At 38.8% G+C, this 12,495-nt stretch overlaps 1 protein-coding gene across 1 annotated transcript; it reads right to left on the minus strand.

Annotated features, from left to right (window-relative positions):
• Positions 1–230: 230 nt before the first annotated feature.
• On the minus strand, positions 231–11,206 carry frs3 (fibroblast growth factor receptor substrate 3). The gene is made up of 6 exons (XM_061728515.1): positions 11,063–11,206; positions 10,857–10,945; positions 9,528–9,714; positions 9,177–9,338; positions 4,242–4,363; positions 231–4,167 (listed from the first exon to the last, which is right to left on the minus strand). The coding sequence occupies exons 2-6, from the start codon at positions 10,920–10,922 to the stop codon at positions 2,869–2,871; spliced, it is 1,836 nt and encodes a 611-aa protein (XP_061584499.1). The 5' UTR covers positions 10,923–10,945; positions 11,063–11,206; the 3' UTR covers positions 231–2,868.
• Between the last annotated feature and the right edge of the window lie 1,289 nt (positions 11,207–12,495).

Raw genomic sequence — 12,495 nt, forward strand, 5'->3', positions numbered from 1 at the left:
TAATGCAAGTTAACTGACCAAGAAAAAGGCTTTTTTTTTTGCTTTTTTTTGTCATAGTTAATTTTGCTCCATGAGGGGTGAAATATAAAAACACTGTATCTGAAATAATAACAGCGTTCAATTGCAGAGGAATGGGTGATTAAATATTTCAAAGCCCAGAGCTCTATAGACTACCATTTAAATTTCACACTTCAAATAATGGTCTTAGATCAACAAAACAATAATTATTGCAAAAATGTAAACATCCCTCCAAATGTTAGCTGCAGTTGGTATTTTTTTTTTTTCTTTAATTGTATGTCCTTCAAACTAATTATATAGATATCATCATTTTGGTTACTGGAGGCTTCTGTGGTGAGGATGTTTTATATATAAAACACACTTACTGGGTCACCTTATTAGACTTTATCAGGTAAACCTGGTATTCCTAATGTGGTGGGAGTGTATGGATATACATGTTATTATAAAAATGGCTGTGAACATGCTTGGCAGAGTGCCAAGTATTGACAAGTCCACAACCATTTATGGCCAAAGATGGGATTGGAAACCATGCTAATGTAACTTCATTGGGACCCATACGTGAGCGCTGCTTTAAAATGAATACATAAATACAAAAGTACAATATTCTATCCATAAAGTGGAGCAAATGAAATCCGGGGATTAAATGAAATAATAATATTCATGAAATAAAATTTGAAATCTTTACTCATTCTCTAATACTTCAAATCGTGTTACAGAAACTGCAAAGTTGAGAATTTTCATTTGCACCACATGAACTTTGACTTTAAGGACTTAATGGATATAAACACCACATAGGTGCCCAGTTAAAGGCTTCCCTGTGTATAAATGTTGACAGTCAGAACTTAGACACCTAATAGACCAAGATTCATGTAAGCAATCAATAAAAAGATTAGAAAGATGATGATGGCACCAGTGGGCCTGTGCTTTCAGGACAGGACAGCTCCTACCAGCCAGCAAGTTTAACAGAAAAAAAAAAACCTCAGTGGGGGGAAATGTTGACCAAATGAAACCTAATCAGAAATGGTACATGACTTTTCTGCCAGTCAGAAATAAAGACATACAAACACAACAATACTACTATTAACAATATGGTAAAAGATCTGACATCACATTGTTTTTCATTTTGACAAGTACTTGTAGCTTACATGGGCTACTGTTAGTATGTACATGTAGCAGCATAAAACCACCCGAAAAGTGATTATCAGTCTACATGATTACCATTCTCACACATTCCTCCAAAATGGCTCTCAATGTGGATGAGGTGGAATGTGCAGTTTTTATTATTTTAAGTTTGTATTACTCATAAAAAGCTGGATTTTTTCTTTCATTTTTACTTTTTATTTCCTGCCAGAGTTTGTCCACCCTCCTCTGTTCTCACATTATGCTTCTCTGTCCAATGGATTTCCAGAAATCCTGATGGCATGTTTGATTTTAATATTTGTACAGCTAGAAATTAAGTTTTGGCACTTAATATAAATACAGTCTTTTTTTTTTTTCTTCTTCTTTCCTTAAAACGTACTTAAGCACAGTAATAGCAGTAATACACCAGTGTCCAGTGATAATTTGAGGTGAAACTTTGGTCTCCTTGTTACCGACTGGACTACAAAAACGCTGGTCATCAAATGGCGCAAAACAGAACAATTTCTTAAAATAAAATTAAAAAAAAAAAATGCACACACATACACAAAAAAAGAATAAATAAACATGAAATAAATAAATAAATATTTAAGACAGTTGTTTAACAGCCTCAAACAGAATCCTCACTGCATAACTTTAAGACATCCTTGATTACCTTTCAAAATAAACTATTCACACCTGATAATTGTCGAATTACAGATTCAGCACATTTCACTGCAAGATTATAGCTTAAAGCTATTAATCGAAGTTATTGACATCTCCTACGAGGACATTTCAATAAACCCCCATCTACACTGCTGTCTAAGAGTGTCTTAGATGACTTATTTGGCCCCTGTTTTTTTGTTTTTGTCTGTTCTCCCCAGTAAAAGGACACACATTGTGGCTCCGGTAGTATAGGAGCAGTGATGAAGAGCATTTCAGTGGCCCAGTGTCAAAAAAGTGCAATGTGAAATTGTAAACCCCCGCCCCACCTGCAGGTCTGGGATGATACACAGGAGGTTTGATAAAAGATGATATGCTACTTTATCAGTGTCTGCAAGTTGACAGGACAGAGCCAAAGCTCAATTTAATCTGTGTGCTACTTTTACTATGATTCAGTTTAGTATAATTCTCCAAATATCTCAATCTAGTCTATTCATTAAATCCCAGTTTTTATCTTTGATTGGATGAAACAATTCCAAAAATATGATTTGATACAATTCCATAGGATTGTGTGCAAAATGCTATATAGGCATACAGTAACAAACAATGGTCTCTTCTACTAGCCACAACATTAGACTTAAGTGCTTATGATGAGGTATGAACATTGGCCAGTATCTGGGAGGAACCATTAACTTTCCTTCACGCCTATCAACTCTTCTTCTGTAATAGCATTGTGTCGATCATAGCATTTAAGTTGAAGAAAAAAAAACATGAATGTCATGTGAGTTAATTGTATGAGCAATAATATTTTGCGCATATATGAGACTTAATGTAATAAGGAGAACTTTGTACCGAATATCTGATAAATAAAAACAAAAATAACATGGAAAAATTCTCAACAGAGATTTCTCATTTCCTCTTATAAGCTTTCCATAAGTTTCTAATTAGTTACCTGTACTATGTAAGTCAGCCCGACAGTTGGATGGATGGATGACAGTGAAGGGTCCAGTGTGCTAAGATGAGGATAAGCCTTCATCTGTCTTCATCGTTCCTCTTCAGTTTGAACTCCATTTACAGAGGCAGGTCTGTGCTGTTGTGGCGAGTCTTTCTGGAAGTCCCATCATCCCTGGGCAGCGCTTTCTGCAGGTTGGACATGGCAGCGGTCTTCTTTAGGTCGATGACTGCGTAGCATTCGCTGCGCCGGGGTGCCTGTGGACCACATTTTTTGGGTGGTAGGCGCTGGTGCTGTGGCTGGGCACCCCCACTGCTGAGGGCTTGGCAGGGAGGTTCTCCCTCCAAGTCCACCTGGATGTAATTCAGCTGCCGCGATGGAGGCATGTGGCTGTGCTCGCAGCCTCCGACCCCTGAACGCGATCGTCTACGGAAATCAAAGTTAAATATTCGTGCCCCTTGGTCTGGCTGACATGGCCGTGGATGCGGGGGGCAGGCGTGTCGAAGCCGGGATGGCTGGACCTGCTCTGTGTTTACATAGTTCTGAAGGGCATCTCTGTGGATGCCCCGGCTGTCCTGGTGGTACCCGTTGGGTGTCCCCGGGCCTTCTGAGAACTCGTACTCGTCAAAGTCTTCCTCCTCCTCTTCATATTCCTCCTCATCCTGATCCTCGTCATCCTCTTCCTGCTCATCATCCCGCTGCAAAGCGCTGTATTCCCACACCGGTGGCAGAGAGGGCAGGTTCTCGTAGTTGAGAAGAGCTGTCCGGCGATACCCTCCGCCCATACCCCTCTCACAGGCGTAGCCCTGCAGAGGTAGAGACGATGGGCCGTGGGCATGTGGGTGCAGGAGGGAGTGCGAGTGACTGTCCCCGGTGCTGCTGCTGCTGCTCGAACCCACGGACTGTGACACGCTGCTGGGACTCAGTCGCTGCTTGCGGCCGTTCCGCAGGCCATTGATGTTTTCGTAGGTCAGCTCGCCACTCTGGCAACCGTCCGGGTGCTCGTGGCCAGGGTGCCGGTGTGTGTGGTGATGGAAATGGTGATAGGAGTGAGAGTTGCACAAGTGTATGGCAGGCTCATCTCCCTCCGTCTCTGAGCCCGTGGCACCCTCTGCTGGCTGAAGGTTGTGAGGATTGTGCCCATGCCTCTCCCTCTCCAGCAGATGGCGTTGCGCTGGAGTGGGGCCCAGCATAAATTTGGCCTCCTGTGAGGACGGCTGTAAGAATACCTGAGGATCTTTATGCTCCTCGAGGGGACAGCACCGCAGGTTGGACTGCGGATTCCCTTGGCCCCCAACAGGCATGGCTCCCCGTGCCGTTTCGGGGAAACTACTGGGCCGCACCTCGGGCAGAGAGTGCACGCAATGACGCATGGAGAGATCCCCCTCCATACTCACAGTATTCACATAAGTGTGGGTCTGTTAGGAAAAAACGAGAATGGTTGAAGTTGTGCACAGCTCATCAGCTAAAAAGAATGTGTGCAGGTTCTCACCTGATCTTCCAAACCCATGAGGCTGTGTCCGTGATTATCTGGGAGGGGGGGTTGGGAGGCATCACCTCGGATTGGATAACCAGGGTATCCATTTGGAAACGACTGAACGGGAAATGCTGGAGCTGCAAAAATAATGATATATAATCAAAGAGAGGTCAGGTGGAGGTCAATGTGCCATAATTCATAGAAAAGATTGACAAACAAACTTTTAAAGCCCCTTTAATAACCGTTAATATTGCTTTCTCAATCACCTAAAACCCCCCACAACTAAAAACTTATAGTAATATCCTTTTTCATTGGGTCACTCAACAAGTAAAGGTCTTAAATTGAGGTAAAGACAACGAACAATAATATTTGTCATATTACACTAATTGACTTATTGAATTAAATCATTGGGAAAAATTAAGAATTGAATTTAAAGGCTAAGTAGCAGTCAGGTGCTGGTAAATAAAAAAACAATTGATAAATGAAAGTCTAGTGTGATTATTAATTAATGTGACCACAATTTAAAGTTATTTTTTTATGTATATCGTGGATGATCAAGAATAAGTGGATGCAATGGATATAAACTAAATAACAGGATTAAATTCACAAAGTTATTACGATAGTCTGCACTTGTACCTCTTTATGTCCAATTTTGATTGTATGTCTCTATCATCTTTGCAAAGTGAAACATATTTGATATCTGCATTTACACTGCTAAATAGCTGGGGAAACGTACGAGGCACTACTTTCAATTAGATCATAGGTGAAAAATAGAACATGCAGTATCTGATGCTGTTTTCATTGGCACGCTTCCTCGCCGTTCAACAGTCGGTTCAGTGAAAGTTAATGTTAAAGACACAACAGAAGACATTACCCAAGACGTTGCATTAAGTCTGGAGGGGATTAGGCATATAAAGACATGAAAGGAGAAGGCCTGCGTTTACATCACCATTCAACATCGCATTTTCAAGCATCACGATCTTTCCACTGAAGAGAGCAGATGCAAATGCACATAGCAGATTCACAAATAACTTATTTAAACATTTAAAATGAGGCCTGCAACCAATGAAAAAAAACTTTTTATATAGGAGGGAAATAAAAGTACAAATACACAACTGGGTCAGTTAAACCCTGCAGTCAAGTGAACACGCTTAGTTTAGGTGTTTTACACTATTTAAAGGCAAAGAATATGTTACAAAATTAAACAGAAAAATATCACTAAATTAAAGTAAAAAAACAGGTAAACACACACACACACACACACACACACACACACACACACACACACACACACACACACACACACACACACACACACAAATATATATCTATCTCTATCTCAGTACAGACCAAAAGTTTGGACACATCTACTCTAGCCAAACAAATGGGGAAGTGGTTCAGAGTTCTCAGCAATTCAAATCATATTTGATACATGAATTTCTGAGAACTCTGAAGCAAATACAATACATTCAGCATTGTCAGCCTAATGATTAAATGCAGAAATGTGATAATTGTATCAAAAAGAATAAGACACACAAGACACACACACACATGTGCACAAACTAAAGCAACATCATCTAAGATAGAAATCAGCAAATTAATCAACCAACCAATCCAAAACAGGGGGCAGAGCTTCCATTTGTCAGCCTGGAGTGAGGGTCTGGCATCTCTGAGATTATTTTTCACCACTTGGGGGCAATGCAAACCCCACACAAGTTGAAATGCTGAACTTGTCCCAAAAAAAAAAAAAAAATGTTTACACAACACAATGACTGTTACACAGCAACTTTTCTTCTGGAGTAAGTCATGTGCCTCAAAACCCAATGAATCCATATCTAATCTGCTTTCTTTCAGGTGTGTTTATGTCTGCACTCTTATAACTAAAATAGCTTGAACTAAACTAAGACTTTTTTAATCCCAAAAGGGAAATTACAGCAGGCCTACATGTATATATTACTAAGAGGAAAAATAAGCAAATACCCGGTTGATAAGTAGTTTGAAAAGTAGCAGAAAGAACTGAAATCTCCAGATCACTCTTGAGCACTGCATTTATAGATAAATTGATACACTGTATATACACCTACCAGAACAACACAGGTGAGCATTCTTTCAGTCCAAATTTTGAAATGAAACTCATGTCTGGCATTTGAATAACCAGGAGACGGATGCATTCCTTCTCAGTGACATAACTAAGAGCACATAATTTACTGTTAACACGCACTTCTGTTTTACTCTTACCGCCCTGCTGGCAGTCTTTGCCTAGGCAGTCTGGAAACTGATGCATATTACCAAAACTAAACCTGTGGTTTACTTTGAGGCTTGGTTTTTGCAAAGACAAATAATAATGGCTATGTTTTATTTCAATCTACAACGGTAAACCTACCAACTGGATAAAAACAACCAGTACACCACCATGATCTCTTACAGCACAGGTGCAAGTGTCCCCTCTCATCACACTGCAATGAGTCAAAAGCCTCCAGATTCTAATTGTATCCATCTGTGACCTACAAGACTTGAGCTTACATACATGTCAGGCAGCATGCAAATTCTGGAGATGGTGGCCCTTCAAAGTTTGGGGTAGAAAATGTGCACAGAAACAGATGAGATACTGTCGATCTATTATCCATCATACCGAGCAATTTCAATACAAATTACTGTCTCAAAGACTCCACATCCTTATATGAGGAGTGAAAGGCTTGGTCTTTCTCTGGTTCAGTTAAGTGCATGCACTGGTGCAACACAGCTGTGAAAGAATTCTATAATGGTTTTGTACCAGACAGATGTTCTGTCCATATTCTAGCTCACTGGGGACTTCAAGTCCTGTCCTCGAGGTCATCTGTCCTGCATGTTTTAGATGCTTCTAACACTCCGGACTGAAAGGAATCGATCATCACCACCATCTGCTTGTCACCAGGATCTGCACCAGTTTGGTAATGACTAGGAATGGGCGATATTTTACCGTTCACGATATACCGTCAAGAAATTCCCCACGGTAAGAAATTGCCATCTCGCGGTAAAAACGATAAAGAAAGGAAGGAAGATGAAAGAAAGAAAGAAATGAGCCAGAAAGAAAGAAAGACAGAAAGAAATGAGCGAGAAAGAAAGAAAGAAAGAAATGAGCGAGAAAGAAAGAAATGAGCGAGAAAGAAAGAAAGACAGAAAGAAATGAGCGAGAAAGAAAGAAAGAAAGACAGAAAGAAATGAGCGAGAAAGAAAGAAAGAAAGAAAGAAATGAGCCAGAAAGAAAGAAAGAAAGAAAGAAAGAAAGAAAGAAATGAGCCAGAAAGAACGAAAGACAGAAAGAAATGAGCGAGAAAGAAAGAAAGAAAGAAAGAAAGACAGAAATGAGCGAGAAAGAAAGAAAGACAGAAAGAAATGAGCGAGCAAGAAAGAAAGAAAGAAAGACAGAAAGAAATGAGCGAGAAAGAAAGAAAGAAAGAAAGACATGAGCCAGAAAGAAAGAAAGAAAGAAATGAGCCAGAAAGAAAGAAAGAAAGAAAGAAAGAAATGAGCGAGAAAGAAAGAAAGACAGAAAGAAATGAGCGAGAAAGAAAGAAAGACAGAAAGAAAGAAAGAAAGAAAGAAAGAAAGAAAGAAAGAAAGAAAGAAAGAAAGAAAGAAATGAGCGAGAAAGAAAGAAAGACAGAAAGAAATGAGCGAGAAAGAAAGAAAGAAAGAAAGAAAGAAAGAAAGAAAGAAAGAAAGAAAGAAAGAAAGAAAGAAAGAAAGAAAGAAAGAAAGAAATGAGCCAGAAAGAAAGAAAGAAAGAAAGAAATGAGCCAGAAAGAAAGAAAGACAGAAAGAAATGAGCGAGAAAGAAAGAAAGAAAGAAAGAAAGAAAGAAAGAAAGAAAGAAAGAAAGAAAGAAATGAGCCAGAAAGAAAGAAAGAAAGAAAGAAAGAAAGAAAGAAAGAAAGAAAGAAAGAAAGAAAGAAAGAAAGAAAGAAAGAAATGAGCCAGAAAGAAAGAAAGACAGAAAGAAATGAGCGAGAAAGAAAGAAAGAAAGAAAGAAAGAAAGAAAGAAAGAAAGAAAGAAAGAAAGAAAGAAAGAAAGAAAGAAAGAAAGAAAGAAAGAAAGAAAGAAAGAAAGAAAGAAAGAAAGAAAGAAAGAAAGAAAGAAAGAAAGAAATTATGATGAGATAGGTTTATAGTTACAAAGGTGGAGTTGAATTAGTATTTTTTTTTTATCGTCATTTTTATTGTTATCGGGATAAATGCCAGAAATTATTGTGATACATTTTTTAGTCCATACCGCCCATCCCTAGTAATGACCAATCATTTGAATCAGGTATGTTAGAGCTGAGAAACAGATCAAAGATTGGACTTGTAGACTCCTGTTCCAGCTAGTCGAGATCCACGGGGAAATCACAGTTTATATGCAATAGTCTTTAGCTTCTCTAAACAATCTGCCATTTCATGGGGGGCATCTACAGTACACTGTCTTATATGGTTGTATGAGATTTAAATCATTTCAGCTTACACCTGTTTCAGCTGATTGTAGTCTGCAGACAGACCGCCTCTCCAGATCTCCACCCAGCATGCTGTTTTTCATGCTTATATTGATCCTTCTAGACTAATTAAATGTTTAACATGAGCTAGGTATCAGCAGGTATCACCTATATGCCCATCCTCTTTGTATTGACATGATTGTAAGTTGTACAGCTTGGGATATTTCTCAACCTCATCCATCATTCTACGCAGACAAGACGTATCAACAGGAAAGGATACGAAGAGACAACAACTCTGGGAGCAGAGCAACTGCTTAGAGGGTATGAGAGCTAGGATGATGTAGAAACTGTGAGAAAATAGGAAAAGTTGCGAGGCTGGAAATAGGACAGTGTGTTTTGGCCACAGAAGTAGTACGAGTCAGGCTTGTTTAACCACCGCTCTCAGCCTGTGATTAAACCTAATCATCTGCTTGTGTGTAAGTATGTGTGTGAGAGACTCACTGCTGGGAGTCTGTGGTGTGCGAGACATGTCCATCTCTGGTGTGTGGCCGCTGCGACTCATCATCATTGACTCCTCCACCACGTTGATGCTGTTACATTGCATCAGCTCCTGGAGCAAGTTGAAGATCTCTTCTGCCCGGGAACACTTGAACGCAAAGATTCCTAATCAAAAGAGCAAAACTGTAAAATGTCAATAACATTATAAATTTGTGTAGGAAGAAAAAAAATACCCTGGATCTCATCTCACATTGCTGAACTATATCCCTAACCTAACTGATCATGAAAGAAAAATCCTTTTATGACCTGATAGACATGCAAGAGAATCCCAGCATGAAAGGAAATGCTGCCTACCCTGCCCCGTCTGACAGCGGCGGCCACTCTCAAAAGAAAACAGGTTGGAATCGTAGCCGTAGCGACGCAGGCAGAGATACGGCCACCGGATGGCGTCTCTCTTCCGCGTGTGAAGGATGAGCTCAGTCTGGGTGAGCTCCATGATCCCAGACCCAAGTTCATTGCCCTCATCATCCACATTGATGACCTACACGAGGGAAAAAGAGAAAAATGACCTAAACAGAAAAGAGTCCACCTGGAGATAACTGGAATACAGACTAAAACACGTGAACCCAAGTTTCAACACATTAAATGTTGAAACCAGATTTTTTTTTTGGCTTTTTATTTAAATCATAGGCTGGTTTCTCATTCGTGGTGGACAGTATTTCAGCTTTTCATCAGTTTGTGGCTTCCTTTGTCAAAATGTTTACATCATTGGGCATTACATGTAACAAGGACAGCTCTGGACTGCAGACAGGACAGTTTGACTCCCAGGCCCTTACTACAGAGCCATGGTGATGCTTTACATGCAAAGACAATGTGTTGTCTTGCTGGAATAAGCAAAGCCTTTGCAGAAGTAGAGACTACATAAATTGCAACAAATGAAGCTCCAAAATCTGTACATAATCTACTAAACAAATGGAACCTTTGCAAATGTGCAAGTTACTTACTCGTGACAAACGCTGTAATGCACCCTGTTAACATCATGGAAGGAGAGGCTGGAGGATCCAGCAAGGGTGATTTCCAAAATGTTTTCCACTTTGCCTCAGACAACCTTAAATGAGCTCTGGGTGAGCAGACATGCTGGCGGTGTTCTGTATTTGTATATTTTTTCTTCTTTTTTGTTTTTCCATTGCATGGTAACCTTCATTGGCATTTATTGATGCAATAAATTACTGTGTTCGCCAACAATGATTCTCAGAAGTGTTCGTGAACTGTTGCAGTGATTTTCATTATAGTCATACCTGTTTTTAATTACTTGATGACAATTGCCATCCAATAGCGATTTGGAATTTGTTTATTTCATACAAAATGATTCTCTGAATCTTTTAATGATATGAGGCAGATGATACAGACTTTTCCATCCTTGGTGCAAAACCCAGACTTTGCTTCTTTTGGACCCAGTCACATTACTGAGCTGTTGAAAAGTAACCTGGCTATTTATACAACTTTTCCAGTCACCATTATTTATTCTTTTATTTTGTTTTACATTTCTATGGCTTCAAATTGAAAATTAACATCTATATTGAAGGAAATATTTAAGTTTCAATTTGTTGTTTTTAAAGAAAATATAGGGATTTTAGGTCTTGGTTTTGTTTTTTGAAAAATTAAGGAAAAAATATTCCAAACCTTAAATTTGGTGAGATGGTTGTCTCGGATGGGGTCTCTGTACAGACAGCTCCAGCAGCTCCCCATAGCTTCAGCAGGACAGCTGAAACCTACATGACGGGTCATGACAAAAATCGCTCCTTTACAGCTACACTTAGGCAAGCACTTTACACAGACCAAACTACAGGTAACGTGCACTACCAAACATTCACAATCAAACTTCTTACTCAGTCCAGGCCATTAGTGTAAAGGGGTTTCCTTCTCAATCCCAGGATCTTCTGCTGGGCAGCTGCATCCGGTAGGTTTGAGGGACTGACATCTTCAAGAGAAGATTAATGTTCTGCCCCCTGAAACCCCAGATAACAACAAACTATAAATGTTTAAACCAGATATGAATCATACAAATGATCAAATCATCAATAAAATAAATACCCCTTCCATACATTTCCTCCTATATACACATAAAAATAAGGGAAAAACAATAAGACAAAAATATTTTAATACAGTACCACAAAAAAGGTATCGTTTAGAATAATAAAGATTTTGATTATTAAAAGACAAGGTTTTGAAGACTCTTGGCTGCTTAAGTTGCACCCTGGTTGAATTGACTATTAGTAAATTAATAATAATGTAATAATCTTAATTAGGTGATGAAGACCATCAAAAGTAACAGCATAAATAACCCATAGGACCATAGGATTTAGTCACAATCTGGTTTATCTGTTATTTGTATCATATATTACGACTTTTTGTCCACTGTTAAAAGCTGTTATTTATGTTTAGTGTGTAGAAACAACTAATTCAACTGGGATATAGATCTTGAATGCGGTTTAAAAAAAATCTGAATCACTAACAAGGCTACTTAATACTGGAAGATGCCCCACAATCAGTACTCGAGTTGAGGGGGGATGAGAGGGGATGGCATCCCCCCTGAAATAAAAACGGCCAAAATCATCCCCCCTTTCCATCCCTTATGTCATTTCATCAATGAATGTGGTTTTACTGCTATTTCAACATTTAGAGTCATCACCAGAAAAATAACTTATTTGACAATTTTCACCTGTTTCAAGTAAATTTTTACTTGAAATAAGTAGGAAAAATCGGACAAGATTTATCTTCTAATTACAAGCAATAAAATCTTGTTCCACATGCAGATTTTTCTACTTATTTTAAGTAAAAATCTACTTGAAACAGGTGAAAATTAATGTTTTTTCCAGTGATGAGTCTTGTTTTAAGTGTAATGAGATTTTTTTACTAAAATGAGACATTTTAACTAGAAATAAGACAAATATTCTTGTTAAGATTTTGAGTTTTTGCAGTGATCCATTTTACTTATCCTGTGAAGGACAGAGTCATATTGATAAGTTCAGAAAAGTGTTTTTTATTGTTGTGTTTGGATGTATTTGATGTAAGCCCAGTGGATATTTAAAGCTTACAGAAGGCTGCATTTAACTGCTGTCATTCCTGCAGTATTTCTGCAGGTGTTTTGGTCACTGCTATTATTTGTAATATATTATATTATTTGTAATCAGCACAAATTATCTGTCCCCATATGATCAAATCCACCATCCCCCCTGATTTTTTTTTACAACTCAAGTACTGCCCACAATTAAAAGAATGTGGTACAAATCTGCAGAAGAAAGTAATCTGATATATAGAC

The sequence above is a fragment of the Cololabis saira genome, chromosome 8 (genome assembly GCF_033807715.1).
Source record: "Cololabis saira isolate AMF1-May2022 chromosome 8, fColSai1.1, whole genome shotgun sequence".
Classification (NCBI taxonomy): Eukaryota; Metazoa; Chordata; class Actinopteri; order Beloniformes; family Belonidae; genus Cololabis; species Cololabis saira.

Coding starts and splice junctions, on each gene's coding strand:
- frs3 (XM_061728515.1), bottom strand. CDS start 10,922: ATGGGGAGCTGCTGGAGCTGTCTGTACAGAGACCCCATCCGAGACAAC. Junction 4,364..9,176: donor CACACCACAGACTCCCAGCA/GTGAGTCTCTCA, acceptor TTATTTTTGCAG/CTCCAGCATTTCCCGTTCAG. Junction 4,168..4,241: donor TCATGGGTTTGGAAGATCAG/GTGAGAACCTGC, acceptor TTTTCCTAACAG/ACCCACACTTATGTGAATAC.